The 26,971-nt window shown below is 41.6% G+C and overlaps 1 protein-coding gene across 1 annotated transcript in view; it reads right to left on the reverse strand.

Annotated features, from left to right (window-relative positions):
* The window catches only part of dchs1a (dachsous cadherin-related 1a), a 77,451-nt gene that overhangs the window by 4,657 nt on the left and 45,823 nt on the right, over window positions 1-26,971 (reverse strand). Inside the window, exons 3-20 of the mRNA XM_005926473.3 lie at window positions 13,846-14,034; window positions 12,917-13,148; window positions 12,548-12,784; window positions 11,418-12,446; window positions 10,406-10,593; window positions 10,227-10,323; window positions 9,891-10,048; window positions 7,661-8,507; window positions 4,721-4,960; window positions 4,071-4,196; window positions 3,739-3,948; window positions 2,785-3,651; window positions 2,561-2,674; window positions 2,248-2,459; window positions 1,775-1,926; window positions 1,073-1,203; window positions 507-793; window positions 260-401 (exon numbers count right to left, since the gene is read on the reverse strand). Of these exons, the coding sequence (XP_005926535.1) occupies window positions 260-401; window positions 507-793; window positions 1,073-1,203; window positions 1,775-1,926; window positions 2,248-2,459; window positions 2,561-2,674; window positions 2,785-3,651; window positions 3,739-3,948; window positions 4,071-4,196; window positions 4,721-4,960; window positions 7,661-8,507; window positions 9,891-10,048; window positions 10,227-10,323; window positions 10,406-10,593; window positions 11,418-12,446; window positions 12,548-12,784; window positions 12,917-13,148; window positions 13,846-14,034 (5,458 nt within the window). The remainder of the gene's footprint in view (window positions 1-259; window positions 402-506; window positions 794-1,072; window positions 1,204-1,774; window positions 1,927-2,247; window positions 2,460-2,560; window positions 2,675-2,784; window positions 3,652-3,738; window positions 3,949-4,070; window positions 4,197-4,720; window positions 4,961-7,660; window positions 8,508-9,890; window positions 10,049-10,226; window positions 10,324-10,405; window positions 10,594-11,417; window positions 12,447-12,547; window positions 12,785-12,916; window positions 13,149-13,845; window positions 14,035-26,971) is intronic.

A 26,971-nucleotide genomic window follows, 5' to 3' on the forward strand; every position in this document is an offset into this window, starting at 1 on the left:
ACTCTTGTTTTTAGATGCTATCACAAGCAAAACATCTGAGGCAAATAACATTCGATTTGGTTTTCAATTACTTATAATGAAGAAAATGATTAAATATTTTGCAATACTCGTTGCGAATATGTCCAAACCCCAAATGAGCATCCAAGGAGCGCTTTAGGGAATGGCATTTTTTTTAATGAAGTATAATTAAGGGGCTCTTAAACTCTGGTTAGAGTGTAGTTATAAACAACCATAAATGCAGTGCAGACAGTAATCATACCATTGACTGGGTCAATGTAGAAGACACCTTTCGTTGATGACATGACTCTGTAAGTAATTTTCCCATTGTCCCCAGAGTCGCGGTCAGTGGCTGTTACGGTGACGACTGCGCTGCCTGCAGGGAGGTGCTCTGATACAGCCACCTGATAAGAAACACATTAAATGTAAATATATTTATCTCCATTACAGATTATTGAAAACTTTAACAAATATTCCGATAATCTAAAATGTAGTGAAATATGCAGTACCTGATACAAATCCTGGGTAAAGGTGGGGGAATTATCATTCACATCATCCACCAGCACAGTGAGGTTGGCCTCGCTTTGATGTTTAGAGTCAGATGTGCGAACGGTCAGAGTGTACCACGTCCTTTCCTCGTAGTCTAGTGGTCCAGTCAGCGACACTCCTCCTCCATAACAATGAATTCCAAACATGCCTTGGCTGCTTGCATCTAGGTGTAACGTGTAGGAGAGGGCTGGCCCCGAGTCCACATCATTTCCCGTTACCTGGGTGATTATTGTGCCAATGAGAGTATCTGTACGTGTGAAGACAAAGAGCAGATATTTAGGTGCAGCTAAAATGAAACACAGAGTGTCTTGGTTTAAAGAAAAAAAACTTTATGAAGAAATATCCGGTTCTGGAAAGCCTTGAACTAATAGACAGGAAATGAACGGAGGAGGAACTTGGCAATAGCTTGTTTCATCAAAGGGTCAGACTTTTCTCACTGAGCCCTGCTGAGCGAGCTGCCAGGGAGTGTGATGTGAGGCTTTATGATAAGATCACTGGGCTAACTTCCACTGTGAAGCTGACTTACCCTCAGGCACTCGAATCTTCTGAGGCAGGGGAATCATGGGACTGTTGTCATTGAGGTCAATGATGATCACAGTGAGGGTGGCAGAGCCAGCGAGCCGTGGGGTTCCCCGGTCTGTTGCCGTAACAACAAGCCTGGAGCGACAAAATTAATGTCAGCTTTTTAACTTTTAAACTTTCTGAACCCTGTTACACAATTCTTGGTCCCCAAAGCCCACATCGAACAGCCTGTTTTTGTCTGGATGTTTTTCTTTCTTTCTGTGTGTGTTTTCCAATACACAAAAGTGCCTGAAAGTCATTTTAAATATTAATAAAACAATATGTTTAAAAATATTATCTGCAAGGGATACATGATTTTCTCATAACACTGAAAGGCTGTGATGCAAAAACATGCAAAATCTACTTTTCTCTTTCTATAACAGAAAGGATTTTCTGAGTGGGACTTCAAAATTTGAGTCAAGTTTGCAGTAGCAATATAAAATCCAAATGAAAGTCAGGTGAAACAGTGCAACTCGTTTTTAAATCCTTGGATTTTTCAAAGCAAAATATGAACATAAAATGAGCAAAACTATAAAAACAAGGAAAAGTTGACGAGAATAAGTGTACATTCTAACTGTAACAGAGTCTAAATATGCATGTGGATTAGCTGACAGGAAACTCATGCCAACATGTGGTTACAAACAAACAGAATAAAAGCAAGACTCACTTCGTTTGGGTCCAGATTTCCCTGTCCATTATGGCTGCAGTGGTAACGCTTCCAGTCAGTGGGTCTATCTTAAACAAGCCACTCATGGATGATGACCTGATAGAGTAAGTCACCTGACCATTTTGACCCTGGTCCCGGTCGTCTGCGGCCACCTGAGTGAATTAACACCCCATTTTGGAAACGTAAATATAGAAACATTTGCAGCAGCTGTTTTAGTGTAACTCAAACTAGTGAGCAATATTGGACTTGGAAGTCAATAGTTAATAAAAATGGGCTATATGGTTCTGGCTTCATGGCACAAGCGATTATACAGTAAATTCTTCTGGGACACTGAGATCACATGAAATTGAAAAGTCAATCCTTTGCAGCACTGAAACTATCCAGTTTTCTGATGCTTGAGAGTTTTTATTCTACAGCTTCACATTTAAACAGCAGCCAAGCATAATAAACATTTGGGGGAAAAGCTACTGCACCTGGATAATGGGAAAATCGTAGCCTTGCGCCTCCCTAATGTAGGCTACATAGTTCTGGAGTTGGAAGCGTGGCAAGTTGTCATTTACATCCTGAAGGATTAAGTTGACAGCCATGTAGGAGCTAGAGGATGCTGTCTCAGCTTTCACCACAAGGCGGAGTTTTGGGGTCTCCTCAAAGTCCAGTCCTTCAGATTTCTGGACCCATATTTCACCTAAATCACAAAAGTATCAATGACTCACTTTCTACATTTCAAAAATATAACCTTGTAATGTTTACTGCCATCTTACCAACCGTCGTACTGCCAACACTTACCAGTAATTGTGTTGATTCCAAAGGACTGCAATTTATTGCCACTGAATATACTGTAGGTGATCCCATTTTTAGAGCCATCTGGATACTGGGCCTGAGCCTGTGTTACTACTGTGCCTAGAAGATGCAAAACACACTATGTTGATACATTTCATTTATACTTCTTATTTCAAATGTATATTTACACTCTTTGAATTACAATGTTAAAGATTTTAAATCACTTCAACCTTTAGCAGCGTTCTCTTGCAGGCTGACATCTCTTGCTGTGCGAGAGAAGCGAATCCCACTGTAGCTCTGCTCCTTTATGTAAATGATAACCACTCCCAGGGAAGATTGTGCTGGGTTCCCTTGGTCCATGGCCTGAACTATCAAAGTCCGTTGGCTTTGGGTCATGGTCTGCAGCTTCTCTGTGGCCTGGATTTCTCCTGTCAGTGAGTTAATGGTGAACCCCCTGACAGGGTTGGCGAAACGATAAAAAACAGAGCCATTAGCTCCAAAGTCTTTGTCCTCTGCTCTCATAGTGGCCAAAACTCGACGATTAGAGACACTACTGGCGGAGACATTCACAATAAGTGGGTCCTGAATGAAGAACGGAGCATTGTCGTTCACATCCTGAATATAGATCGTCACCTGAGCAGTGGAGTTACGTGGGTTTGCGGGGGAAGAATCGGTGGCACACACCTCAAAAGTGTAAGAAGCTGTTCTCTCTCTATCGAGGGGGGATGCTGTGATAATGCGACCTGTGTTTTGGTCTATCATGAACATGCTCTGGGATCCATGGCTCAGAAAGTACAGCACTTGGCTATTAGGGCCATGGTCCAAATCAATGGCTTTCACCTCCAGGACGAGTGACCCAATGGGAACATCTTCCAAAATTTCTGCTGTGTAGCTGCTGCTCTGAAACTGGGGGCTGTGATCATTGATGTCCAGGACTATCACTTCTACAGTGGCAGTGCTGCTAAGTGTAGGGTGGCCCTGGTCCTGAGCTATCACCGTTAAACTGTACCCAGGCCTCTTCTCCCGATCAAGGGGCCGTGAGGTGGACAGGACACCTGACTGGCCATCCAAGCGGAAGTCTCCAGATGAATCTCCAGCTGCAAGTAGAGCGATAGCAAATGGCTTGTAAACATTTGAAACTAGGTACCGATCATTTAAAACATTAAATCAAAAGAAGTTCTCACCTGTAATTTTGTAGTTTATCCTGCCGTTGTCTCCCGCATCCTGATCAGTGGCTCGAAGGGTGAACAGAGGTAGTGCTTCCAGGTTTTCAGGCACCTCTATGCTGTAGTAAAGACGTCCAAAGACAGGAGCGTTGTCATTAACGTCAGTCACCTTGATCCTCACAGTTGCTTTAGCATAGTTCGGTGGAAGGCCTCCATCTTTTGCAGACACTGCCAGAACATAAAAAAGCACACTATAATTTGTTGTAGTAATTCATAATTTAAATATTATTTTTATTATGTATCAGATCAGGCATTTTTTGTAAGGCTGTAGAACAATCAGATGACAGTACCTGTGACAGTGTAGTATTCCTGAAGCTCCCTGTCCAGAGACTTAGTAATCATAATCACACCTGATACTGGGTTGATGCTGAAACCCTCCTGTGAGATACCGTCATATGTCACCTGGCCATTGCTTCCTACAGAGAAACAAATATAGTCACAGCATTCTATTAAAAATGGCCTGTAAAAATAAATTAAAAATCAAAGAATGTCGGTGAAGGTCAGAGAGTTCCATCCTATAACTTGTAGATAATAATGAAAAAAATGCATTTTCAACATGTTTCAAATTCTCTTCTAATAGCTTGTATACTTATTTGTTTGTTTGTCATGAGGCTTGCTGTATAAGCATTTGGCAGCAAGAGCCCTCCCTCAGGCGTCTGTGTGCCAGATCGCGTGCTACGAGAAAGCAGCCTGGCAACCTCACCTGTTTACTTCACTAATTGCTTTTGAGGAGAAAGTTTATAATCCTTCTACTTTATGTGCTTCTGACTAACTCTGGGAGAATGCATGCTAACCCCCCCTCATGTAGTCCTTATGCAAATAAAAAGAACTGTTAATGTCTCTAATGTGAACACAAAGTCAGCAAATGATGGCTAAGAAGAATTAAAAGCAGCACAAATATAATATGACAGATCAAATCCCTGCACATTATGAATCAGACCTTGGTCCAGATCAGTGGCAGACACTGTCAGCACACTGGTTCCTGGAGGTTGGTTCTCCGAGATCTCTACTTCATACTGGCTCTGCTCAAACCAGGGCGCCTCATCATTAACATCGATCACATGCACACACAGCAGCTGGATGGACGAGTGTTGGGGTATCCCGTGATCCTCAGCGATTACTGTGAGGTTAAAGATGTCCTGCTCCTCGCGGTCCAGAGGTTTGAAAATAGACAGAGAGCCTGTAGGGAGATGAATGAAGGGTGAAATATGAGGAGAGATTTCCTCTACGTGGGTACTTTATTATAGCCTGGTTAAAAGAGACAGTTAGACAATTACGGTATGAAAGCATGTCATCAAAGGCAATAAAAAACACTGCTTGCCATGATTGTGTTTGTAGTCAAGTTATTTAAAAATCAAGTGTGAAAACTTGCCGTGTGAGGGCCAAATCAGTGCTAATCTCCTCCACACACACACAGCTCTGCCTACCTGACTGCTACCACCACCACTGCTGTAACAGCCCAAACGGTCTGGCCACAGTTTACGAGATTTTCCACTGGAGAATGCCACAGCCATCGAGAAAGAAGCAGTAAACACACACTCTAGACACGCAACAGCCAGGCCTGCCGTGCTCCGTAGGAATTAGAGGCACCCCAGCCTTTTCATTATCCTGCCCTAAGAGGGTAGAACTTGCAATGATTTAATTTCAATTTCATGCTTTAAAATCAAATGCAACTGTTAAAGAAAGAGAGGGCCAAGACCGTTTTCCTTTTAACTTTTTTTTGTGTGTGTTTGTTTTTCACTTTGTGCCTTTCTAGGATTGAGATAACTTGCCTCTAAGCTTTTAATCTGGTATAAGTTACAGGCTGGATTTTTCACCTAAATTTGATTCCTCTGTGATCCTACTATATCCCTGGTCACCGATAACACATGGGAAGGGGAAAAAAATGGAGGGATCTGGGGAGAGTTTTTATTTTGGATGTTTTGTAAGCATGTGTGGGGGTTGGTGGCGCCAACGCTGTGGACTGCAGTGCATGTGCGAGCGGAGGTTGCTCAGACAACAAACACATCTCTCTTATTTGATATGGCAAAGCCATTTATCAAAATTTGATGGGTTAATCCCTGAATGGTGTTGTCTTTTGCAGAGAAGCAGTCCCCCATATCACCAGTAAACTCTCCCTACTTCTCTTGAAAGGAAAATTAATGACCTCCATTCTGACACTGAGTGATGAGAATGTGTCTCACACTGTGACTTTACAGATTTATAACAATCGCCTGATAGTTCTTTCTATTGTGGTTAGCTGTGACGCCAAGGTAATGAAAACAGATTGTGCAGAGTTGCCGTAGACCTTTGGTCACTGACCCCAAAACGGGAGCAAACCAGGTGCACAAAGGATTAACTTGTCACTATTCTAACAAATAACTAGTGTGCATGAAAAGCACTTCAAGATGAGTGCACATACTGGGCTGAAGCAGAAGTGACATGCATGACAGACGCTGAATGTTTCCATCCCCAAACTGCTCCAGGAGGCATCCTGGTTGGCGACTTGAAGGCGAGGGCGGAGCAAATGTTGACACGTGTCTCAAACACCACAACAAAGCCCACAGGACCAAATGGCCCAAGGTCAGCGCTGACTAAGTGACATACTCTAATGCAAGCACACAAACACATATGTGCATGCCTACACACACACATACACACGTTCGTACACATAAACACGCGTAACTGATCCCTCCTCTAATGGTTCCCAGAAGCCTGAGCAGGAGGTTCTTTGGTCTTTCATGGGAATAGATCCACAATAACAGATGATGGGTTGTTGTGTGTGCGCGCGTATGCACGTGTACTTGCACATTCTTGTGTGTGTGTATGTGTGCGTTTAATATTTGGCAAGCTGGCCTGTCTGGCCTCCAACTGAGAGAAATAAGTCACGAAAGGTGAAGCAAGAATTGGGCTGACCTTAGAAGTAAGCAGATTATTAAAACAGTTTGTGTGTGTGTTTATAGAAAGTAAGGTTAGGTGAATTTTGTGTGGAGTCGTGTAGAGTAGTGAGTATATATGCAATGCAAAGTGAAATTTAGAAGGAGATTCTGATGCAGATTTGCTTGTCTGGTTCAACTGAAAATATTTCATCTTCAGCAAAAGATTTGCATGACACAGTAGTGCTTTAGTTCTAGTTCTACAGCCTAGCAGGGCAGAGAATACAAAGAGAGACCTGAGAAACTGAAGCCAAAAGTTTTAGTATAATGATAAGTAGAAAAAAGAAGCAGAAAGATGAGGAAAACAAGTAAACAGCATAAGAGATTTGAAATCTTACTCATTATAATCTTCGAACTGTTTGTATTTGCACTTAAATTAAATATTTTTTAAGTAGACTATTCTTCTAATCATAACAACTCATAGTTGTGATCAGTAGCTATCCCAGATAACACTGGGTGGAAAGCAAAGTTCACAGTCATCGCCAGAGCTAACTTATGAAGATATAAAAAAAATCAGCTTTCCCTTTCGGGGTATTTTTGAAAAAGATAGTGGCGAGACAGCAGTGGCACCTTAGGGCAGGAGCCCTGTGATCCTGACATATCACTGGTCACTGAGCGCAAAAAAGTAGCAAGAAAATGTTCTGTTCATTTATTTTTCTACACCTTAACTTCAGTTGCACACCCATCAACAAAGTGATTAATGTCAAATATACGACAGTACAGCCCTAACAAGTAGTGAATACAGCGTGTATGTCAAGACCTTTCCTGTTTTTGTGCAATTGCAAGGTGAAATCAAAATGAATTTGCATGTATACAATGACCTTTGGGTGTTAAAAGCCCTTTCTGTTGAGGATTGTGACAAGAAAACTGATCTAAAGGATGTAAATTAGCTATGCATGAAAAACAGCATAGCTAATTTGAATGAAGCACACAGAGAATAAAGCCTAGCTTCGGGCTGCACTTACCTGTACTAGGGTTGAGACTGAATGTCCCTGCAGTGTTGCCTGATTGAATTCTGTAGGTCACTCTACCATTCTCCCCTTGGTCTGCATCTCTGGCCATGACATACAGCACTACAAAGCCCACTGGCTGATCCTCCATCACACTGACAGCTGTTGGCGATATGAACACTGGTGGATTGTCATTCTCATCGGTCACATACAGCCTTGCCGTGACAGAACCCCAGCGCCTCTGGCTGACATCAGGAGCAGAATCTGTTGCTTTTACAACCAGGATGAGGTTTGGAGTGACCTCATAGTCCAGCTTCTGGCCCAAGGAGAGAACCCCAGTTGATGGGTCGAGGGTTAATAGACCTGGGGTATTTGGCCACTGTTGTAGTATGGAATACACCAGTTTGCTGTTGGACCCACTGCCATCCTTATCTGTGGCCTGGAAAGTATAGACAGAGGAGCCAGGATCCATGCTCTCAGAGATGACAATTGTGATGGGGTCCTCTGGGAACTGAGGAGTGTGGTCATTACTGTCCTCTATGTCGATGTCCAGGTGGACAAGAGTGCTGCTCGGAGGGGCCTCGGAGAAGTCATCCACTTCAATTTGCAGATTGTAGCGCGAGTCTCGTTCATAGTCAAGAGGACGAGCCAAGTAAACGTCCCCAGTCAGACGATCCACAACGAATGTGCCATCTCGGTCCGTACCCCCCACCACTGTGTAGGTCACCTTGTCATCCTCTAAGGTTCCTCTATCATGGAGACGGACCGAGCCAATAACAGACCCGGGTTTGGCCTCCTCCACCGAGTTGAAAGTTATGGAGAGTGAATTCTTCTTGGTAGCAGGCCTGTTAATGCTGATAACCTGCAGTAAAGCAACACATTGCATTTATATTTAACGGCGCAGCAACATGGCAGCAGATCTAATGCTTCACTCAAATGCCCAGTGGCAACTTAAGTTTGCAATTTTCAATACAGAACGAAAATATTTTATGGATTTTAGGCAAAGTGGAAACAGACGTTGTCCTCTCCACACTGAATGTGTTCACGGGGAATAAATGAAACCACTTACAAAAGGTTTTTATAGACTTCAATAACATGACTGCTAAGATTAATCTGACATCTGTTTGGATGCCAAGAAATATAATAGATGATAAAAGTGCTGCAATCAGAAAAGGAAGTGTTATAAGGGCTTGAATTTAGTACTGAGGAATACTGCGGTACTGTATATAGTTTTACACTTCTTTTCCGAGTGTCTTCAAAGACTACAACCTTATTATTTCTCTTCTGAAACATTGTTTAAATAAAACATGTTTTTTCCCTTTGATACATGCATGTAGTGTGAAAATTAAAGCAGCTGTGAAAGGTAAATGAGCACGGAGTGGCTTTATTGATGAAATTTTAATCGAAATTACTGACCGTGTTTTGTAACCTGATTGGCCAGTCTGGATACTCAGCAGTGTATCCAACAGCACAATTCCCACACTAAGTAGGCACTCAAAAAATATGCTGTGCTTGCTGACAAGCTGTAAATTGGTTCCACATTAGATGGAAAAGAAGTGTTCCAAAAATAAATTGGAATAGGCCTATCCTATCATCGACGGAATTAAATAATCATTCAGAAAAGATGATTAAAGGAAATTACACAAATACGTCACAAGGCAAGAACAACACTGCACTGTTTAATCCAATTAACTAACAATTATGACTTCCATTTTTTGTTATTGGAAAAGAGGAAAAATTGCGCTGGCGCTGACTGGAGCTGTTTATATAGGAGCTCAATTTTCCTGGAACCTATAAATCTTCCTTCCAGAGTTCTTCCATTGTGTTTTTTTCTGTTCTATATTAAATATTAACACGAATTACCTTTAATGCTGTGTTTTATGTTGAGTGTATAGCCTTGCTGCTCCTTGCAAAAAGGGCTACTGTATTAAAAAAGTGTTGAAGTCATTGAGTATGACCTTGATCATAGACGTCTACAGCTGGCCCTCATCACGAGCCAGCTGGGAGTATTTGATTCAGATCCACTTTTCCATTTCAGATAGAAATTTCCCTTTTGAAAATTCACAGGGGAAGAAAAGGGGAGGGGATGGGAGGGGACCTTGTCAGAAGTGAGGCTGATATGTCTGCAACTAGTGCGAGGGGCCCAGGGATGCAGATCGTCGCTGCCCCGAGTCTATTCTTTGATATCAAATAGGTGAATATAGTGGGTGTTTGTGCTCGCAGTGGTTCCAAAACACAGTCTGACCTGAATGGTGAGGGAGCAGGAGGTGCTGCGAGGGGGCAGTCCTCTGTCGGTGGCTGTCACCATCAGAGTGTACTCAGCCCGTTCCGAGTGGCTGAGAGGGGATGACGAACGCAATTCGCCAGTGTTTGTGTTCAAAGAGAAGCGCTCAGCTCTGGGACCTAGAAGAAACAGAGCATACCCGAACTTGAGATGAGAAGTGCATAGGAAGCCTGAACACACAAACACAAACATTAAATTGAATCCGCTTTCAACAGTATACAAAAAAAGAAGAAAAGCATGAAAAAATTAATAAAGACCGGAGGAAGATATATTTCTTTAAACGTCTCTATAAAGTACCTGACAAAGAATAGAATATTGTGCCATTCTCCCCTTCATCAGGGTCTTTGGCTTGCAGTGTACCCAGTACAACCCCAGAAGGCTGACCTTCCATCACCTAAGGGTTAAACCAGATTTTCAGCACTCTATGATAGCAATTTATTTTCTGCCAAACAACATTTGTGCTCTTTCGACATTACCTGAATTATGATGTTTTTCCCTGACTGACTGTGGATGAAAACAGGGTCGTTGTCATTTTCGTCCAGTACAGTGATGAAAGCGGTGCCTGTGGCGCTACGAGGGGGTGAACCTCCGTCTTGTGCCACCACCAAGAGCTGGTAAGTAGACTGCTGCTCTCTGTCCAGAGTCATCCTTGTGCTGATCTCACCTGGGGACACAAGTAGATAAATGAGAGAGATTTTATGCACAGGCACAAGTCCACTGGAATAATGATGAGTCTTAAGAGCCAGCCGGCTTTGATCAGTGACACATAAGTAATAGACATGAACAGTGTGCAGATCTGTTCGTACACAGTCGGATACACGTTCATACACACAAACAGAAGATTTCTGAAAGGTTGGAAGATGCTCTAGAGACTCACAACTCTGCTAGAAGCTGATCACAAATCAGAGCCCGAGTCTCCACCTACAGACTAGCAGGCTCAGCAGGCCAATTAGAACTCAGCAGGATGCTTAGTGCTGCTGTCACCATGATCTAACTAATTTATGACAGTGGCAGAGGGGCAACCTCAGTCTCTCATCTTTTAGAGATGTCTCTCTGACTTGACTAAACTGTGTTTTTCCACATGCTTTTCATTCATGAAAAATTTATTTTTTTGGTTATTTGAGCTTAGTTTGACCATAACACAATTTTACAGACAGATAAAATGGACATAATTAAGCTGATCAATTAAAATTTTCCAGTCAAGCATGTGCCAATATCTTCAAAGGCTGATCCTCTGCCAAGCCTTGGAGATCAATTAAACAAATAATATCAGCTTCCTTTCTCATGTTATCTCCTCTGTCACTGGTGAACTAATGTTTTTGCATGCCTGTCCTGTTCTTTAGGCAAATCAAATTTTTATGCCTTCATTACCTTTTTTGTATAAATATGCATATTTATATGGTTGCTTATTAAAATTAAACTAATCAAGCCACATTTTAACACTTAAGTCTAACTGACTAATCTCAGTGGATAAAATTTTCAGTTAACCTGTGTGGGTGTTAATCTGAAAGTGATGGTCAGGATGCAGAAAGCGGTAAGCGAGGCGTCCGTTGGGGCCGCTGTCGCGATCTGTGGCCAACACGTGACCAAAGCCTGTTCCCGGAGGCAGGTTCTCTCTCACAGCCATGAAGACCCTTTCCTGCGTGAGCCGAGGAGAGTTATCATTCTCATCAGTCACCGATATCCGCACTGTGGCACTGCCTGTCTTCTTTAACTGTCCATGGCCTGTACTGGCTAACACTGTCAGGAGGTACATGTCCTTGACTTCCCTGTCCAGGGCACTCTTCACAAACAGCCAGCCGCTGTCTGCAGCAATGCCAAAACCTGCAGCATCTCCATCTGGACGTAAATGATATGCCAGGGGAGCAACGTGGCCAGAGGTTGGTGTTTCTCTGTTCAAAGCTCTGACTTGCAGAAAGCGTGTGCTTATTGGAGTTCCTTCTTTTAATTCAACGCGGTATGTGAGGGTGTCAAACACAGGACCCTGGTCGTTCTCTGCCTGGACATGAACCACAAGCATGAAGGTGGCACTTAGCTGGGGTACTCCACTATCCTTGGCGATAACCTGGAGGTCATAACGGGGGGTATTCTCATAAGAGAGGCTCCCTACCAATCGAATCTCTCCACTGCTGCGCTCTACGCTAAAAATCCTCTGGAGTCCATTTGAAGAAGAAAGGTCAAAGGTGAGTTGTCCATTGACTGCTGAGTCTCTGTCCTCAGCTTGGACACGATAAACTACTGTGCCCATTTCTGTATGCTCTGGCAGCAGCAGGGACTCTGAGGATGAGGGCAGGAAAACAGGTGGGTTGTCGTTGACATCTGCAATGGTAATGTGGACACGGGTCTGGCCAAAGGCAGGAGGGTTGCCGCTGCGGGCCTGCACCTCCAAATCAAGAGCTGATTGGGCTTCATGATCCAGGGGAAGACTGGTCCTTAGGGCCCCGGTGTCAGGATCAACTGTGAAGTAGCCTGCAGGGTCTCCAGAGCTGATGGTATAGGAAATATCTCTAGAGATGCCTGAAAGATGTAAAATTACAAAGACAGGTCACTGAATTATAACATTTTTGGGGGTTTTTTTTACAGAAGAAGTGTCAGATTAAGGTGTCTGTAGTCCGCACCTGTTTTACTGCTGGCCTGGACGATTCCCACAACAGTCCCGCGCAGGACGTCCTCTGACACGGTGAAGTAATACTGAGTCTTTTCAAACACGGGCGGAGCCACTAAACCTGCCACCACACTAATGTTAACTCTGGCATTCACTAAGGCAACAAGACCACCACCATCCTGAGCAGAGATAACCATTGGAACGACAGAGTTGGCCTTCCCAAAGACAGATCGAGACAGTGAGATCACACCTATAAAAGGATTCAAAGATAATACATTAACAGGCAATTTTGACATCACACAATATCATAAATTGTTTGAATTATTTCTATAAATCATTATAAAAGTCCAGAGCAGGAATGGGGAACAATATTTACACTGACCTGTGTCTTTGTTGAGAGTAAAGTATGGAGAAGCCCCTCCAGGCACTGTTTTGTATGTAATTCGCCCATTCTTGCCTGAGTCTGGGTCATAGGCTGTCACTCTGACAACAGATGTCCCAGGGGCACTCTGTGTGCTCAAACTAACAGCATAACTGAGAGGGTAGAAAGCAGGTCTGTTATCATTAATGTCCACCAGATCTACCCTGACATAGGCTACTGAGCTCAGTCCACCCTGCAGAGGAAACAAAAAGCTCTTTTGTTATACCTTCACATATTAAATCATGAACAGTAAAAACATACCTGAAAGCAGGATTTAGGCCACATTAACAGCGCACATAGACCACATTAATGGTGGAAGTAAAAACCAGCAGTAAACCCAGTTAAGATTTCGATGTATGGCGTAGCCTCTAAAATATAGTCCCAGGAGGTTCGCGTAGGGACACAGATTGATAGTTTCCCTTGGGAAAGAGCAATATGTCATGACCCGTGGAGGGTGAGAGGGCTTGCTGCAACCCAAGTCTGTTTCATAGCCTTTTCATTTGCAGAAATACAGTGCAGGCTTTTCATTTGGACCAGGTGGCAAAAACGAGGAAGGCGGCAGTCCAACTTGTTAAAATATTACTGCCTGACAGTTGAGGTATTTTCCTTCTGATTGCTTTAACATGCCCGCAGTAATTTTCTTTCATTTTTAACTTTTTCTTCTTTAAGTATTTTTTGGCAGTCAGTGCACAGGATGCTGTACTAACTTAAGTCTACCTACCAAGGAGAACTATTCAAACTTGGGAGGGGGACAACTCAAAAACTCATTTTTTTCCCTGCACAGTTGGCCACATCTCTGCTCTCCTGTCTATAAGAAAAACATGGCTGCTGTGTTTATGGGATTATACTGCAGCTCTGTGGATTCATGATTTCAAAGGGCGGTGGCTTACCCCATCTACTGCAGTAACAGTAAAGTCGAAGCTGGCTGGTCCTTGATCTCTGTCTAGTGCAGCAGTAGTGCAGATCTGGCCAGTTTCCTTGCCAATGGTGAATTTAGAGGGAACAGCGCTGTTAATGCCAGAGCCAAGAGAATAGGTAATCAAGCCATAGGAGCCACTGTCTGCATCTGCCGCAGTCACCTACAGAGAGGAAAACATGCTATGGGTTAAACAGTCCAACATTGCACATTACAATTAAAATTTATTAAGTTGGAAGGGGAATATCTCACTGGATAACCTCAGCAGTTTCCATATTCAATTACGTTACTCTAAATCCTCATTAGATCAAAACTAATTTCTATTAGTTGTAAGAGTCAGGACAGTACACAAACTGAAACAGGAGCACCATACCAGGTGCCTTTGAAAGCATCTTTGGATCCGTTCTTTATTGTTTATCCGAGCCAGAACATGAGCCAAACAGGCCCTCTGGCAGAAAGAGCTCTGAGGGAATGAAGGGGGGGGGGGGGGGGGGGGGGGGGGGCAGGCAGGAGGATGACTTCTACAGGCTCTGGGAGGCCTGCCAGTGGGAGAAACTGCCTGCTTCTAGAGTAGTGTGTGTCTGCAAAGGACAGTGACAAGAGCGGCTGGGCAATGGTGGGATACCACACATTAGATTTTAGTGCAACGCATTACAACCTGATGTGATGTCCTGGTTGCAGTCTGGTCTTGATAATGCTGCACATTTAGAGAAGGATAGAACCACTGGAGCTATAAAAGCAGCTCCCAAGCCATCATTAGCCAAGAAGCCAGCTAAATTACTGTTGGATCTCCCAAGACAGCACAAGGCAAACACACCAATTAGAACAACCCCTGGGTACGAGCAGCATAATTGTTTGCAAGTGTTGGTGCTAGATCGCAGATTAGAGTAGGGTTAAACCTCACAAGTTGATTAGAATTCTTCTTCCTTCCATGTTTTATAAATGAATCCTTTTAGCAAAAACACTAATTGGAATAAAATTGAGCTCATGGTCTGGTGCTCCAACGTGTAGCAGCAGGGAACCTCATCTGTGAAAGAGGGAGCACTCATCAGAAATATCGCCAAGAAAAATAAGGCAAGCCATGGTTATTATCAAATCCTGACTTTTAAAAAAGATGTTACTTGTATGGCTGTGAATGGATGGAAATCATTCACTTGAGGTGATGAAGGTTTGTCTGCAATAATTTAGCCTTCATCTCTTTCCTGAGCAGATGGCAGACGGGGGACTCAGCAGAGAGCCCTCTTGACTGTAACTCCTAACAGAGGGTGAGTGGGGTGTTGGAGTGAGAGAGTCGTAAGGCTGGCAGAGATGCAAGCCAAAGAGAAGAAGAATAATAAACCACACGAGGAAAGGGGAAACCAAGAGCAATACGAGAAAAGCTACTCTTTTAATGTGCAAAAGCTGTTGCTTACTTTTTATCATTTAGCAGGGGGGGACAAGTTATTTATAACAACCCCAAAGATTTATGTGTTTGGTTTACTCATATTTGTGTGATGAGTGTCAGCTGGGGGGAAACTGAAGGAGCACCTTGGTGTGAATACCTGAATGTTGTTAAAGAAAAAGATAGCAGATATGCAACAAGCATTTCCCAGCAGATCTGCAAGAACACATTTCCTCTCTTGTGACTGAACCTTCAAAAACCTTTACTGATTGTAGAAGCTATGATTTTTTTTTCCCATTTTGGGCAAAACCTTCTATAAAAACTTTTTAAAAGTACACCTACATACAGTGTATGAAAAAGAAAGAAAAGACAAGAAAAAAATGCTTTCAGTAAGGTGGCAACAGGAGCTTTTTTAGTCTATTCAGGCTAAACAGCAGTTCACAATGAAATGAGGCTGTTTTTTGAGTTAAAAAAAAAAAACCAGCTTGAGTAAAGTGCAGTTGTACAGTGTGTGCTACCAAAATACTTTTTTAAACCATGAAAACAATCTGTTCCTTGAGTTAACTCTATCATTGGAGACATACTGTAGATTACAATTTCACTGCTGTGCAGGTTAAATGATACAGAAGGCCATATGCAAAAATAAATCGACAAATAAAATAACAGTGAGCACATCACTACATATAATCATGAACCATGAACCTGCAGAAGATCACATACAGAAATGAATAATTAAGCCTAGACATGCACCAATCAACCGGACAAGTACCAAAATGACTACCGGTAATTTCTACAAACCAGAGTAATGAGTAAATTGTAAAAAATAAGCGTGGCACAATAAACTGGGTAATTGAAACCCCTACTTACAGTATTTTACCGTTTTTACAGTTGTTTGTTGCATGAGCGCACAGCAGTGGTGGGGGAGGGGACGGTCACATTAAGAGATTTGATTGGGCAATCCCAGTGTCAGTAATGAAAATGAGCCAGTGTGCTGCACAAAGTCCCTGATTACAAACTAAAAATAAAAGTAGATTAAGATGAATAAGCCAGAAAACATCAGACAAAATTAGATTCAAAAAAGTAATAAATAAAAGCCTTTTCTTTTGGGACGTTGCATAATGCTACAGTTCTGCACTGGTGTCACAGCGAGGAGTCATGCATTATTCACACTTGTTTATGTCCCTTTCATGCATTCTTGGTTTAATTACCATTCTATTCTAACCTTTTATACTATATATAACTTCCAGAAAGCACATTAAGGCTTAACCTCAACCACATATACATATTGTAAATTTTAAAACTGGTAACCAGACAAGTCATTTAACATCTGCTCGATATAAATAGGAATTCTCCACCCAATGCAGCATAGGAAAATACCAGTCTCCACTATGTTGTATCCATCACTAATATCAGGTGCCTCTGTTTCAGTTTCCCAGTGACTTTGTACTCTCTCCTCTGGAGTGTATAGGTATTACACAAACTTTATTTTTATTGGATTAAAGTTCAAAAGCAAGAGTAAGCTTAGATCATCACCAGCAGCCAGCAGTATTCTCCCTACACTTCATGTATGTGAGTGAGGAATGATGGGAGCTGTCTTATCAGCAGGGGAAAGGCAACGTTTGGCTGAGTCCTTAGTAAAACAAGCTGGAGAAATCCAAAGATAACTGGGGAACTTTGTGGTTCTCCCATCAGATTCCAGGAGACTTCCAGAGGAGACTTTCTGACTGACTGACTGACTGACTGACTGACTGACTGACTGTCCAGTCAAGAGAACAGAACTCACAGGAGAGAACAGGATTTTGTATATTTATATATAACATGTCCAAATGAAATAATGATCTTGAGGCTTTTTCCTGGTCTATTGTTTTCTGGGCCGTCTAATATCCTAATACTGTGGTCTGGGAAAGAGCCTGGCCTTTATTTTCTTTTCAGAAGGCCAGGATTTGGGTGATTTCTATTTTTGGATGTGAAATTTCCCAAAATGCCTTTTCTAATCATTGAATGTGGCTTTTCAGTTCTTGATCATAAATGTATGAGGTTAATGCAAACATATGTATGTGTGACCTTATTTGTCCATAGCTAGTGCTCCCCGCTAGACCTTCATTGTGCAGCCGTGCATAAAAACCACACCGTGGAAAGAACTAGTGCAAAAACCAGTGAGTAAGTGAATGATGCAAAGCTGGGCCCGCTGAAGCCAACAAGGGGTGAACTGAAGGCAATGTAGTTTTTATTCACGCACCCCGTATTTTAGAGTGCCCAGTCAAACAAATCCATCTCACGTATTCCTCAGCAAAACCAGCCAATCAGGACCGCAAGTCTGCCAACCCAAACAGGCCACAAATGACGGAGTGCGCATGTAAATGTTTGCCAACTGGGAAATCATCACACACATCAATCAAACTCTGCATGCACAAGTCCTGTGAGTGTACCTTAGATGCGTAAGCAAAGACACAAACGTACAAACATTGGGAATAAAGCGACTGCTCATCACAGTCTCGTGATGCTTGCAGAGCAAGACAGCAAGATCAAGTTAATTCTGAACTCCGATGACATCAAACTCCAAATATTTTTTTGTATTCTCATTGCAAACATACAAAACACAGATTAGTATGCAGCAAAACCAGCAGGGGCCCAAATTAAACAAAATACAGCAACAGTTTTAGAAAATACTGGATGACATTTCTAAATCTCTTAAGCTCATATTTATGACTGAGCTTTCTTTTATCTTTCTGGAGTAGTGCTTTTACTTACATATGTTGGCCAGACAGTTGGCGTGGGCTTAAAGAAATATTGTGTGGATGTTAAAAAGGAAAAAGTTTTCATCCTTAGGTTTAGAATAAAGGGGACCTTGTTTAGTGAATGATGAAGATTTATAAAAGGTAAGGGAAATTAGTACTCCACCCACTATATAGATTTCAGCAGGCATATTTATGATGTGGAACTTTCAGAGCAGTGACGCCGCAGTTTCTGACAACCCAGTGAGATTTAGAACAATATTAGACCCAATCACATGCATTTTTCACCACAACATGGTGAATTTCATTCAAAAATAATATTCAATGACAGCTGTACAGGCATGACAAGTTAAGCTCTTAATAGCAGGACTCACACAGGAGCAATCAGCAGGGTAATGTGATAGATTGATAAAGTGACAAGATCATTAAAGACAGCAGAGGCAAAGAGGAAAGAGTAGGCTCAAAGAAGTAAAACGAGTGGGTGAGCTGTAGAAATCTGGACTGAGAAATGCTTTGAGCTTTCACAGCTGGTGCGAAGCCCTGCACACTGCTCTGCCTCTATTGTCCTGGCATCACTTCTGAAGAGAGCAGAGATGAGGAAAACGAGGTGGAGACCTCCTAAAGGCCTCTCTCAATAGCCGCTTAAGTAGCAGATGGGCAGGTCAGGGACTTTGTGACATGTCCCCCACCACACCAAAGAGCCAGACAAAGACCACACCCGGGCAGTGGAAGGAAGAAGCCCGCTCACTGTTGACAAATATATCAAAACTCTAAACATTTGTAGCACAGCCTGTACCGTCTGGATTAGGACCAACCATATGTGAAAGATTTCAGTGATTACTCATGAGACAAAAAGCTGAAACCTTCACAGCATAGTTTAAGACATGTGTAAGGTCTATAAAATTGTGACATTAAATACTGCCAAACTGTGGCCTGTGACGTCTAGCTGTTTTTGTGTAAGTGTGATAAAGGCAATGAAATATATCAAGTATCTCAGAGTATCATCCATATTGCCCCATTGTGTTCCACATATGTACACAGAGAAGGTCTGAATATGACAAAGTAGGGCAGAAACATGGTATCCCTAATACACTGCAATCAGGGTACCATACTGTAAAGCTGCAGCAACGCCAGGACTGGTTGAACGATTTGTTTTAACAGAGGAGTTGCTGTCCTGTGTGTTTTAAGCATTTTGGGAACTTGTGTAAACTTAATAACAGCTTATAAACTGATATCTCATCAGTACAAATATTTGTCTTAGTGCTGATTCAACAGTAAAGATAAGTGGTAATCAAATATATCAAGAGTCACCCTCTGGCCAGCATTAATATCCACATTGAATTCAAAGAAATAAAACTGTCCTTTCACTGTAGTAATTGGTTCCAACTGCCCTTGCAGGAGTAATGAGCCAAGAAACACCAACAGCCTCCAAGACACCAGTGCTGATGTAGGAAAAAAGCTAAATAGTGGCTTGAAGAAAGTGTAAGACAAAAGTCTGTAAGTGGAGCTGAAGGATTAATACCCAGAACCACATGTTCAAACCTCACTGCTTTTGCTGTAAAAAGCAAAGAAAAAATGAGCTGGAAGTAGATTCCTTTGACAGCCGCACAAATTGCATTGTAGTAGGAATGACTTTAGATACAACTCCTTGGGAATAATGTTTTACATCAACTCCTAATTATTGTTATACCTCAGCATCAATGTACTGGCACCAACAATATCAAATAGTTTTATAATTACGCACAACAGCTTTATATACTTTATATGCATTTGAAATTCACATAACATTCAGCATTACTGCATGACTTAAACATGAACTATATCCAGATATGCTGTCTCTGTCCACATAAAGAACATCTGCTATACTGGGTATCCCAGTAATACACGATATAACTGTCAAAGTCAGTAACCATCTTAATCACACCAATTTCTCCCCCCCAAAAAATATCATGCTATTTGCCAGTTGCCAAGTCATATAATCAAGAGCTATCCTTTCACAAAGGTAATAGGTTCCAACTGCCTTTGAAGGGGGAATATACGAGCAGACGAGAGTTGCAGATGATGATTAACATATTTCCTTTACGCATGCTTAAATGTAAACATGACAGGTACGCTTTGAGGTTACTGCAAAAAAACAGATAAATTTGTGTTTAATTGGTTTGCAGCAGTGAAGCAGTATTTTGCCAGATTATGGCTCTAACTGGGCCTACTTTTAGACTCTCTCAGAAAAAAGAAAGAAAAATCAGAAGTACTGATTTCCCAATCAACAGTGGTTCCATGAAGTGCTGCTTTTTATCCCTGTCTGAGTAAAGCGCAGAGAGGGATAAATGTGAAGGAGCTAGGTTCAGGGCAGCAGGTTACTATATTGCATGGAGCACATAGCTGGCAAAGGAACAAAGGGGAGGGATATAAGGACACTTAGAGCTAGACTGCAGACAAGGGAAAAGTAAAGTTTCTGAGTCTTTCCTACATCACTCACTATAATACTACAGTACTTAAAGCAGGTAAGTTGAAACATCATAACAGAAGTTCTGTCTGTGAAGCAGGTAGAAGTCACGTCTCCAAAAATTCCATGTAATTGTAATTTTCCAGAAATGATTTGGGAGCATCCACATTCCCCAAACAAATTTTGTTACTGGCAATGTATCTTCTAATCATAGTTCTCTTTCTCGAGCAAGCCTCATTTCTTTATTTTTTTTACCTCCTTAAGTGATAGTCCTCCAGGCTTTTTGAGGGTCTTTCAAAGATCTCTGTGGGCATTGGCTGCTTTTTCACTCATTTTATAGTCCATTCAATGTACCTGAGTGTTTGCAGAGGAATGTTGGTTTGTTAAGAAACCTACAAATCATAGAAGTACAGAAAAGGCACCTAACTTAAGGGGTGAATCACTGCTGTGTCTATACATAATGACAACATAGCAAAGAACCAATTTTAAATTGCATCTTTAGGCACTTTATGGCTAGGAATCGTTTACAAAAACACATAGTTTGCTCCAGATTCTTTAGCTGAATTTTTGAAAAATGCCAAAGATAACACAGTTTGACAGGCATAAAAATGTATTTTTTTATGGTGATTCACAAAGAGCTATTACCCGAGTGTCTCCTGGATAAGTGGAGAACAAAAGAAGAAGTGGCAGGCCTAAAAAAATATCTACAGCAGATAAATAGTATCTGAAACAGGAAAAAAATCCAGCAAAAGCAGAAACTGAGAGATGCATCTGACACTTCGGTTAAAGGACGGAGGACCTTGTCTACTGCTCAGTTTAATCACTTCAGTATCTGAAAAACTGCCTGCCACTAGCTGCCTTGGAGATACTGTGGATTTTTTTTTAAATAAAATGGTTCTATAGTGTAGTGGTTAACACATTTGCCTAACAAAGGAGCATCTAATGTTGGCTGAAGGCTCATCAGAAATGGTCTGAATGGAAGGGTGGCTGTCAAGAGCACATGCTTAAGGGGGGAAAATGGAGAAAAGGTTGAGCAATGCCAAATTACACAACACCTGAACTGAAAATCAGTATGATTAGGTCTCATGGAGTGATGAATCTGTATGGCAGCATAAAGGCAAGTAAATATCACAGCATAGCACTTTGTACCTACAAACTATAGACTTTTAGATTACTTAGTATAAGAAAAAAAGAGAACAGGTAATGCGATTCCTCTGGAAGAAAGCACGACTGCTGACCAGTAATGTTTAAAAAATAAATCTTTTCTGTGGTATTATAATTCTAAAAACGTAACCCACAAGCCTCCACAGAGTTTCAAAACATAACTCCTAGTAATCAGGTCAAAGCTTAGGATACATTATCATAAATTTGCCAAAATGAAGCTCAAACAAACAAGTACCCTTACAATGGGTCATTTTTCCTTTTTTTATTTATAAAGAAGGAATCAAACAACATAAGCAATGTAGAGTCTAAATAAATAACAAACAAAAAAAAACTTGCAATACCCATATTTTATACTCAGGCCCTCTTTGTACTTTGCAATTTAGCAGTTGTGAAAAAAGTTCAGTTGTTAGGTGGCCTACATTTTTTTTCATTAGACTTTCATTTAAAACTGAAGCGTCTGTCTTTCATCTGGACCTCGCATCTGGAAGTCATTAAGCGTCTAACCATTTAAGGAGAGACAGGTCCCAAAAAAGGCCAAACGAACAGAGAGGAGAGGTATTATGCTGCTGAAGAAAAAAGGTACAGCTAATAGAAATAATGGAAACAGAGGGCTATTTAAGAACAGACATGCAATACTATTTTTCAGCTTTTAAATCATGTGTGCGAGTTAATACACTAGAAACTCAACACAATAATGATGACAAAAAAGTCTGAGGAAGTATGACAGGTACACACTGACAGCTGCCCTGTAAAAACTTTCTGCACAGTCCTACTTTGTCTACCAGCATATCCAAGGTTGTCAAGAACAAATGTGATTCCAAGTGTTTTTAAAGTTTTTTAAACTCCTGTGTGTACTAACCTATCCAGTGAGAGCCTTGACCCCAAAGGTTCAACTGAGAAATTTGATTTGCATTTCTTTTTCAAGATATATTCTGAATAAAGTCCACTCTCAGTGAAAAGGGATTGTTTTCATTAAAATTTGAAAAGCAATGTGTGAAAAGGTTTGCTCAAATTAGTGGGAAGGGCCTACATGCCAAACATGCTGCTGGAATTGATTTAGGCTTAGAAATTGGGAGGAATTTTGAATTTTGTGCAGCGTTTGCCACAGCTTGCAAACTTCTTCCACATGATAGCAAGGACAGTTCTTGGAGAAGGCTTTGCACTGGCAAGAAAAATAAATGTGACAAAAACTCCACTGGGTGGGTAAGCATGCTGCTGGCGTGGCATTAACCCCTGGCCACCTGGAATGACAGAGGCTCATTCTGAGGGGCTCCTGCTCAAGACATTAGCTTGTTTATTTTTCCAAAGGTCAGATGTGAGAAACAAACCTGACTTTTTTTTTTGTTTTTTTCTTTTTGTGAATGCTGGTTAGTCGCCTATTAAATCACTATGTTGACGAGTTAACTGGAGGAGCTTGTCTTCTACTTAGTTTCATTTCAGTGGCTGTGAAATTATTTGCCACAAGCTGCTTTGGAGATATTGTGGATTTTTTTTTTATATGAATTGGCTCTGTAGTTTAGTGGTTATCACATTGTATAACGAGGACTATCCAAAATCTCTGCCAAATATGTGGATCCAACCATTGTGGCAATCCCTTATGGATAAGGGAGTAGCCAAAAGAAGCTCTTATTATCTTTTGATCGACTAAATGCAAAAATAAAATTCTTAAATTAATAAAAATTTGACTTATTCAGCAGTAACATGTATGTAAATGGACTGGTAATTCTTTAGCACTTTTAACTGCAAAACCTTCGATAAAGTGCTTTATTAAATGCCTAAGCAACTTTTCTAATATTCCCACACACACTCACACTCCAGTGAATGCACCAGTGGCCCCTCGGGGTTCTTACACAATGATACTGTGACAGGCAGGCTAGATGAACCAGGCCTCAAACCTCCAACCTTCTGTAGACAGCCTGCTCTAGCTCCAAAGCAGACTGTATAGTGTGGTGGATGCATTTTCACTGAACTGTGTAACCCCACAAAAAATTCACCTAGCGACCAAGACCTTCTCAAGGTCCAGTTTGGAACTGATTCTGGAAGCATGCTGAGCAAGATTCACTCTCACAAGACAAGGGGAGGTGACCTTACATCAAACACCCACAGTGAACCCTGTCAGGCTCTCGCTTGGCTCTGTTTCAGCCAGTCATCCCTTCCATAGTCCTCCAATAGCAGTGCTGAGCTCTGGTCTGCTGAGGCAGACCGGGCGGCGGATTGCAGGGCCTGAGTAGGTGGGAGGGGAACTAATATGAACCATGCACAGCACGGGGGTGCAGGAGTACTGATGTGGGTTAGGCGAGTACTACAGCTGCCTGCAGTGGGTGGGAGAATGCCCACAGAGCATGGCATGCACAAACAGAGCACAGATGCGGTGGCGGAGCCAAATTGGACCTGGTTACCAGAGATCCACGAGCTTGTTTGATGAGGTAGATAAAGATTATTCAGTGCTAGAGTTTGTGCTCTATTCTATGTGTGAGCCAGGTCTACAGCACAGGCTGCTACATTCCTCTGATCAAGCTGTCAGAAAATTTGTAAATACAAATGCCAACAAAGACCAGAACCTGCAAAGACCGGAATCTTATAGGCGATGAACTCTTTATCTTTGACGTGGTTTTGAATTTGCCAGTAGAGACACTCAGAGGAAGAACCATGAAACCACAAACTAATTTTAACCATCAGTGTTTAACATAAATCAGAACATGAATGAATCACAAATAATGGATAACACACTGGACAGATCCGATTCAAACTGTTCCTGTGCACTGGCTGATCATACAACAGATCCTTCTCTTCTACTTTAATAATCTTTAAAGTGGGATTTGAATTTGCTTGAAGAACAAAGAATGACATGCAGATGCTGGCTATGTGGCACATATGGACGCTGATAAAGACATGTAGCCAAAAATATGCACATACACTTTGTATGTTTTTACAGTATTGTCCCTGAGGCAGTGCTTAAGTCTGCAATCAGAGTAAGACTGGGATTGATTGGTGGAGTTTCTTAGCGCAGCAGAGGGAGCCATACCTGTGGTGTGGCATGGACTCAACTCTTTTAGTGCTCTGCAGCACCAGTAGGGCTCTAATGAAATACCAAAACTTCATTTCTCAACCGCTTTCATCTTACAGAAGGCAGGAAATGGGAGACGCACAGCAGCAGAGGAGTAAGCTTCCAAAAAAACACTGGCATTTTTAGGTGGTTGAATTTTGAGTAAAGGTTTCCAAAGTCATGAAATTCGAAAGATGTTTATTGACAGTCTACTGCCATTGTAATTTCTACCTGAAAACAGTAATTCAAACAGACAGTTTAGAAGGCAGAGCTTGAGTACTATGTTACTGTGCGTATCTGATTATGTAAAGAGTCTAGACCTGTCCAGTTTTACAAATAAACTCAAAGTTGCGAGGTGCTAGCGCTGCCTCTCTTCTGTGAACGTGCTGATGGCTAGAAAAGCCCGTACCTACTTTTACAGGAAAATACTATATTTGTAGTAAAATAAGCGCAAAATCTTTTTTATATACAGTTTTCGAAATTGTCACTTATTTTACAGAAATGTTTTTTAAGCATCAACAAACTTTAGTATCCTATGTTATTTTGGTGGCAGAACTACACAAAGGGGCTGTTGGCTTAATAGAGAGTACAATATTAACAGATGAAAAGCATGGAGCTTTCATTTTTTCTAAACGTGTTAAGCACTGGTTCCACTTCATGACAGTTGATGTCATTACTCAGCCGCCCAGGCAGCGGCAGTTACACATAATGATGAAGCTGACGGACTCTCCTGCAGCTAATTTAACTCAATTATGCTCTCATGCACCAGCATTTCACTTAATGTTTACTTAACTTCTCTGTCAGTCACCCAATGTCCTAAGAGACTCAAAGCTTCAGTGTAACTGTGCTGAATGTCTGATTGATATTGTTTAAAACAAATCATAAAAATGTTTGACTTACAAATAAGTCAGCGTGGGCTTAATTAATCAATACGGTGCATGTTTTCAACAAACTATTCTTACACAGCATACGTGACATTTTCAGCATCCTTTTAAGCTGCATGGATCCCAGTTGTCGAGCATATCATGTGACTGAGTTTTAATTAATGTGGCTGCCTCCCACATACAACAACCAAGTAATCGGCCGTTCGTTTGCACTTTAGGCGTATAACGCGTAACTTACCCCACACATTTTTTTTGCCAGTTTTCCAGAGACACTCTTGCTTGTCCTAATGAGTTTTCAGATAACGTGATGACTTCAATCATGTTCATAAATATTCGAGTATGTTAGCGTAAGCCTGTTGATTAAAAGTAGAGATTAAAACCCAGCTCCGACAAGCACGACCCCTGCAGCCGCTGCTTCGCAGTGCTACTCTCATGATGTAGTGACATAATCAGTCCTGAGGAAGGAGAACTGGATTGCTCTCTAATGTTGTGCTCTCGAATGCAAGAAAAAGGAGGTGGGGATGTGGCGACGGGGTGAGCCAGGGCATTGGGGTCATGAAGGCCTACTGGAACCATGCATATAAACACACGCTGTCACTGACTGATAAACACTGCAAACAAACAAAGACTGCTCAGGCTGGGCTCTGGCGTGCGAGCTGTTTCTCCAGTAAATTCTGTGTAACTGTAAGCCCTGCACTGAAGCAAGTCATCTTTGGTTCGGAAACACACAAAAATGACAACACTCCAGCAATGCAGATGGTCAAAAGAGCTACGCCAACGTTTAGATCTCTTTCTTTTGTTTCACTGAGTCGCATAATTGCGAGTCAACACAGATTCATCCGGAGTGGACAGAGAATCATGTACCGATAACCAGATGAGTGCACACAAACACATACGCATTATGTACCGTATCTTTCCAAACAGTTTCCTGCCAAGTACAAACAACAGCTGTTCCTCGCATAAAACTCTGGCTCTGTCAAATACAGATGGATAGAGATACTGGCGGCATGTCATCGTTACACCTTTTATCCTGACGTTAAACTTGCTGGAAAATGTGATAATGAAATTTTCCACATGCACGTAAAACTATGTTATCTCCAAAACCAGAATACATTGTGTTACGTTAGAGCACCTTTACTGTTGGCATGTTCAATATATGTTGAATGCAATATTTGCAAATTTACCATCTGATGCATTCACTCTGATTCATGAGGAGTTCTTTTCACATAAACTCTTTTGAGCCTCCAAAGCCATAGGTGGGTTTCATTTCCTCGCTTGCATATTTATTTAGTTCTCAGCAAAATATTTAGGTGATAGGATAATTATATTTTATCTTGTATACATGTCTACTCCCCTTCTTCATGTGATTCATTTCAAACAATCCCCTCCGAGTATACATAAGGTAGTCAGTGAGCACTTCAGTTGTTTCTCAGAGCAAAAGAGA

This window comes from Haplochromis burtoni, unplaced genomic scaffold (assembly GCF_018398535.1).
Source record: "Haplochromis burtoni strain Fernald_Lab_line unplaced genomic scaffold, NCSU_Asbu1 Contig_36, whole genome shotgun sequence".
Classification (NCBI taxonomy): Eukaryota; Metazoa; Chordata; class Actinopteri; order Cichliformes; family Cichlidae; genus Haplochromis; species Haplochromis burtoni.